At 59.8% G+C, this 5,929-nt stretch overlaps 1 protein-coding gene across 1 annotated transcript; it reads left to right on the top strand.

The window, feature by feature from the left end:
• Positions 1-286: 286 nt before the first annotated feature.
• Positions 287-5,492, top strand: CTSE (cathepsin E). Its single transcript, XM_059487907.1, has 9 exons — positions 287-383; positions 1,899-2,046; positions 2,713-2,830; positions 3,526-3,644; positions 3,724-3,923; positions 4,378-4,500; positions 4,586-4,727; positions 4,829-4,927; positions 5,126-5,492. The coding sequence occupies exons 1-9, from the start codon at positions 325-327 to the stop codon at positions 5,288-5,290; spliced, it is 1,173 nt and encodes a 390-aa protein (XP_059343890.1). The 5' UTR covers positions 287-324; the 3' UTR covers positions 5,291-5,492.
• The last annotated feature ends 437 nt before the right edge of the window (positions 5,493-5,929 follow it).

Here is a 5,929-nt window from a genome sequence, read left to right as displayed (position 1 = left end):
CCTCTAAAGCATTTTGGGGGGTTTCCACCAGTGGGTAAGGAGTTGGCGCTGGGATGGAGACCCCGTTCTGCTCCCTCAGTGGGATCTCCACTGCCCCAAACTCAGCCAAACCCGGCCCTGCTCTGCTCCCACAGGCCCCCCAGCGCCGTCCTCACCCAGAAAAGCAAACGTGACCCCGGAGTGCCCGCTCAGCCTCGCCTGGGCTGTGGCCAGTGATTCATTGTGGGTGCCCGAGCCCGGTGTTGACTCTGGCAGGGCTCTTATCGAGCTTGGCACCGTGGGTATAAGAGCGGCACGGCGGCGGGCACAGCCACCATCCACACCATGAGGCGCCTGCTGCTCCTCGCCGCGCTCTGCCTGGCCCTGGCCAGCGCCCTGAGGAGGTAAGGGGGTCCCCAAGGTCCCCAAGGTCCCCAAGGTCCCCAGGGTCTGAGTAGGGGTCACTGCCAGGGCTGTGATGGGTGGCAGAGCTCAGCCTGTACCGGAGCGGTGGCGCCACGCTGGGATTTGTGGGTGCTCCATCCCTCTGGGCAGAGCCTGGCAGCAGCAGGAGGGGCTGTGAAGGGGTTTGTGCAAGCAGGGAGGGCAGAGAAAAGCAGCCTGGATTGTCCTTGGCCTGCTCGCCCTGCCCTGCCCCAAGGGCCTTCCCCTGGGTGGCACTGCCAGGAACTGGGTGCTCTCCTGCCAGCTCCTGGTTGCCTGTGCCCTAAAACACGTCCAGTGCCTCTGTTCTGCTGTGCCTCGGCTGGAAATTGCTGCAGGGCGGGGATGTGGGCTCTGAACCTCCATCCTGGCAGTGCCAGGACCCTCAGGGTGGGCTCAGGATGTGGGCAGCACCCATGGGAGTGCCCAGGACCCTCAGGGTGGGCAGAGGACATGGGCAGCACCTTCCTGAGTGACCAGAACCGTCAGGGTGGGCACAGGATGTGAACAGCACCTCCATGAGTGAACAGGGCCTTCAGGGTGGGCACAGGACATGGGCAGCATCCACAGGAGTGATCAGGACCCTCAGGGTGGGCACAAGTTCTGGGCAGCAGCTCCATGAGTGCCCAGGACCCTCAGGATGGGCACAGCACCCTCAGGGCAGGCACAGGACATGGGCAGCAGCTCCATGAGTGCCCAGGACCCTCAGGGTGGGCAGAGGATATGGGCAGCACCCACAGGAGGGTCCAGGACCGTCAGAGTGGGCACAGGACATGGAGAAGCACTCACAGGAGTGCCCAGGATCCTCAGGGCGGGCATAGCACCCATGGCAGTGACCAGTGCCCTCAGGGTGGGCACAGCACCCTCAGGGTGGCGCCCAGCACCCTCAGGGTGGGCACAGCACCCACAGCAATGCCCAGCACCCTCAGGGTGGGCACAGCATCCTCAGGATGGGCACAGCACCCATGTCAGTGACCAGCACCCTCAGGGCGGGCACAGCACCCTCAGGGCAGTGCCCATTACCCTCAGGGTGGGCATGGCACCCATGGCAGTGACCAGCACCCTCAGGGTGGGCACAGCATCCTCAGGGTGGGCACAGCACCCAGGCAGTTATTGGGCTCTCAGGTTGGGCACAGCACCCTCAGGGTGGGCACAGCACCCTCAGGGTGGGCACAGCACCCAGGCAGTTATCGGCCTCTCAGGGTGGGCACAGCACCCTCAGGGCGGGCACAGCACCCAGGCAGTTATCGGGCTTTCAGGGTGGGCACAGCACCCTCAGGGTGGACACAGCACCCTCAGGGCGGGCACAGCACCCAGGCAGTTATCGGGCTTTCAGGGTGGGCACAGCACCCTCAGGGTGGGCACAGCACCCAGGCAGTTATCGGGCTCTCAGGGTGGGCACAGCACCCAGGCAGTTATCGGGCTCTCAGGGCGGGCACAGCACCCTCAGGGCACTGACCGGGCCCTTCCCGCAGGGTGCCCCTCAGCCGGCGCCGCTCGCTGCGGAAGCTGCTGCGGGAGCGGGGGCAGCTCTCACACCTCTGGAGGGCCCGGGACGCGCCGAGCAGCGAGGACTGCGCCGCCTTCTCGGAGACCAACGAGCCCCTCATCAACTACCTGGACGTGAGCAGGGCTGGGAGCGCCCTCAGTTTGCCCGAGCAGTGCCCACAAACCCCGCGGCTCCAGGCAGTGTCCGGCGTGCCAGGGCTCGCTGCCTGCCCGGCCCTTTGTCCCCGGGGATGTCAGCAGGAGGACAAGGGAGGGCATTCATGGCAGGCACTGCCAGCTTCTTCCCTCCCTGCTGCACTCTGCCCACCCTACCGGGGACAGATTTACTCCAAAATTCAAGTTTTTCAGGGCAGAGCCTTCCACGGAGGTGGAGGGAGCTCCCCAGGACAATCCCATGTCCCCAAAGCCCTGCCTGGTGATGAGGGTCCCCTCAGGGCCCAGCAATGCCAGGAAGAGGCAGAGACCTGTCCCCAACATGCTGCCTTTTGTCCTCAGTCCCCATTCCCCAATTTCCCCATCCCGAAAGCCCTGCCTGGTGATGAGGGTCCCCTCAGGGCCCAGCCTTGCCAGGAAGATGCAGAGGCCTGTACCCAACATGCTGCCTTTTGTCCTCAATCCCCATTGCTGTTCCTTAAATATTTGTCTCCTTTATTCCACCTGGCACGGCACAGATCAAACGTTGAGCCCCATCCATACCCTGCAGACACCCCAGGGCATTTCTGTTGGCATTTCTGGCTGTGCTGGCAGCTCATGGTGCTCTCTGCCCCCTCTCTTTGGCAGTTGGAGTATTTTGGGCAGATCTCCATCGGGACACCCCCCCAGAATTTCACCGTGGTGTTTGACACAGGCTCCTCCAACCTCTGGGTGCCTTCTGTCTACTGTGTCAGCAAAGCCTGCAGTGAGTGGGGAGCCCCTGACCCCAAAAAGGCCATGGCAACCCTCCTAACAGTGACAGAAATCCAGAGGTGAAAGCAGGGGGTGACAGCTCAGCAGGGGACAAATGTGGCTTTTTGGGGCTGTCAGTGATCAACCAGCCCAAGACAGCCCAGAGGGACCAGAGCATCCCTGAGCCCAGCAGGAATTGGATCCCACAGGGAATTGCAAAATGGGACTGGATCTCACAGGCAATTGGGGAATGGGACTGGATCTCACAGGGAATTGGGAAATGGGACTGGATCCTGCAGGAAGTTGGGGAATGGATCCCACAGAGAATTGGGGAATGGGACTGGATTTCACAGGGAATTGGGGAATAGGACTGGATCCTGCAGGGAATTGGGGAATGGGACTGGATCCTGCAGAGAATTGGAGAATGGGACTGCTGGCTGTAACCAGGGACAGCAGTGCTCATCTCAGGACTCATTAACTGCTGCTGATCCTGCTCTCCCTAAGAGCCCTTCCACCCTCCATCAGACTGAAATGGGAGAGGTTTTCTCCCCCCTCAAAACTCCGGCACATCCCTCAGCAGAGCCCCCATAACCAGGAGTTTTGGTGACACCACGTTGCGCCATCATTTCGCCTCACTGGGGGCTCCTGGGAGCTGTGACCATGCCAAAAAAAGCCATTTCTGGTGACAGATCCCATCTCCTTCCCCAGCTGGGCACACCAAGTTCCAACCAACCCAGTCCAGCACCTACCAGGTGATCGGGACCCCCTTCTCCATCCAGTACGGCACCGGGAGCCTGACGGGGATCATCGGATCCGACCAAGTGGCCGTGAGTGACCTTTGGGTTTTCCTGCTCTGGACAATTTCCTGGGACTCGGCCCCCCCATGGAACCCCCTCCTCCCTGCAGGTCGAGGGTCTGGCCGTGAGCAACCAGCAGTTTGCAGAGAGCATCAGTGAGCCGGGAAAAGCCTTCCTGGATGCTGAGTTCGATGGGATCCTGGGGCTGGCTTATCCCTCCCTGGCCGTGGATGGGGTCACCCCTGTCTTCGACAACATGATGGCCCAAAATCTGGTGGAGCTGCCCCTTTTCTCCGTCTACATGAGCTCGTACGGATGTGGCTTTGCTCTGGGATGCTGCTTGGAGTCTGGCATTGCTTTAGGGGGCTAAAATACAGATCATGAAGGGGGGTTTGGTACCAGATTGAGCATTGCAGACCTCTGGCCTTACAGCATGTGTGGGGAGAAAGCTGGGGTAAATTCATGCTAAATGGACAAAAATCCCTCATGTCTCCTCCTCCCAAAATTTGGTGGAGCTGCCCCTTTTCTCTGTCTACATGAGCTTGTACAGACATGGCTTTGCTCTGGGATGCTGCTTGGAGTCTGGCATTGCTTTAGGGAGTAGAAGGGGTTGATAAAATAGAAATATTTTTCTGAGATAATGAAGGGGGTTTGGTACCAGATTGAGCACCACACCTGTGGTCTTGCAGCATGTGTGGGAAGAAAATCGGGGTAAATTCATGCTAAATGGACAAAAATCCTTCATGTGTCCTCCTCCCTGCAGGAACCCTGACTCCCCCCAGGGAGGAGAGGTGCTTTTTGGGGGCTATGACACCTCCCGCTTCACGGGCACCCTGAACTGGGTGCCAGTCACCCAGCAGGGCTACTGGCAGATCCAGCTGGACACGTGAGTGCTGCTGGGCAGGGAGGGAGGGCAGGGCAGGGCAGGGCTGGCAGAGTGTGTAAAATCCCTCCTGCTCCTTCTCTTGCAGCATCCAGCTGGGTGGGACAGAGACCTTCTGTGCCAACGGCTGCCAGGCCATCGTGGACACCGGGACGTCGCTCATCGTGGGTCCCACCAAGGAGATCAAAAAACTGCAAAACCTCATTGGGGCTGTGTCTGTGGATGGAGAGGTGAGAGCCAGGGTGGGGACAGGAGGGGACAAAGCCTTGGGGACCTTTCCCTGCTGGAAGGGACCCCCTGGGCTGCCCCTGAGCTTCCAGCTCTGTTCCAGTACGCCATAGAGTGCAGCAACCTCAGCATGATGCCCGACCTGACCTTCACCATCAACGGGCTGCCCTACACGCTCAGCGCCCAGGCTTACACCCTCGTGGTATGGCTGTGCCTCCCCCAACCCCAAATCCCAGCTGCTCCAGTGGCAAAGGTGGCCCAGCCCCACGCCAGGAGCTGGCAGTGTGTCCCCAAGGGTGACAAACCCTGCTGGTTTCTGCTTCACTGCCATTCCCGGGTGTTTCCATGTGCATGAGGCTCTCGGCTTCATCCCCAGCTTTGCTTTCCACTTCTCCTCCAGGAGGATGCTGATGGCATGACCTTCTGCACCAGTGGCTTCCAGGGCAGCGACATCCCCCCTCCCACAGGACCCCTCTGGATTTTGGGAGATGTTTTCATCCGTCAGTTCTACTCCGTCTTCGACCGGGGGAATAACATGGTGGGCTTGGCCCCTGCTGTCCCTTAGGGCTGTGACATCCATGGGGCAGGAGAGGAACGGACCCTGGCAGGGCAGTGGATGTCACCCTGTCCTCCTCGGTGTCCCCAGGGGGATGAAGACATCCCCAGGGATGCAGTGAAGAGTCCAGCAGAGGTTCAGTCCACACCAGGACACTGTGATATAAAAATGTCTTGAGCAGCTCTGTGATCTGCTCTGCACATTTTCTCGTTTTAAATCCTGAGCCAATAAAAATGTCAATAAACCCAAACCTCTCATGCTTCTGTCAGCAGCAGCCCTGCAGAAATCCTGCACATCTCAAAGCTTTATGCTGGGGGTTAAATGCTCCTTGCCCATGTCCTGCTCTCCTCCCTGGGTGATCCACGGCACTGGGGTTTCCACAGGGGCAGAAAGAAGGGGATGCTTTGCCCAGGTAGAGCAGAAATCCCTGGAGGTGGCAGTGGCCATCCCAGGGGCAGGGCAGGGGCACAGGGAGCACTGGGAATGCACCTTTCCTCAGCTGGGGCTGGTAAACAAAAAGGAAACAAGGAGAGTGGAAAGACCCTGGGGCTCTTTCTGTGCCACAAAACTCCCGGAGGCACAGGTGATTTCCATTTGATTCCTTTGGGGAACTCACAGCAAACTGTGCTTGGTGGGTCCTTGAAGCAA

This window comes from Ammospiza nelsoni, chromosome 23, assembly GCF_027579445.1.
Source record: "Ammospiza nelsoni isolate bAmmNel1 chromosome 23, bAmmNel1.pri, whole genome shotgun sequence".
In the NCBI taxonomy this organism is placed as follows: domain Eukaryota; kingdom Metazoa; phylum Chordata; class Aves; order Passeriformes; family Passerellidae; genus Ammospiza; species Ammospiza nelsoni.
The sequence above is the reverse complement of the archived record's forward strand: the minus strand, read 5'-3'. Positions and strand labels throughout refer to the sequence as shown.

Coding starts and splice junctions, on each gene's coding strand:
- CTSE (XM_059487907.1), top strand. CDS start 325: ATGAGGCGCCTGCTGCTCCTCGCCGCGCTCTGCCTGGCCCTGGCCAGC. Junction 2,831..3,525: donor CTGTGTCAGCAAAGCCTGCA/GTGAGTGGGGAG, acceptor CTCCTTCCCCAG/CTGGGCACACCAAGTTCCAA. Junction 4,928..5,125: donor CCCAGGCTTACACCCTCGTG/GTATGGCTGTGC, acceptor CTTCTCCTCCAG/GAGGATGCTGATGGCATGAC.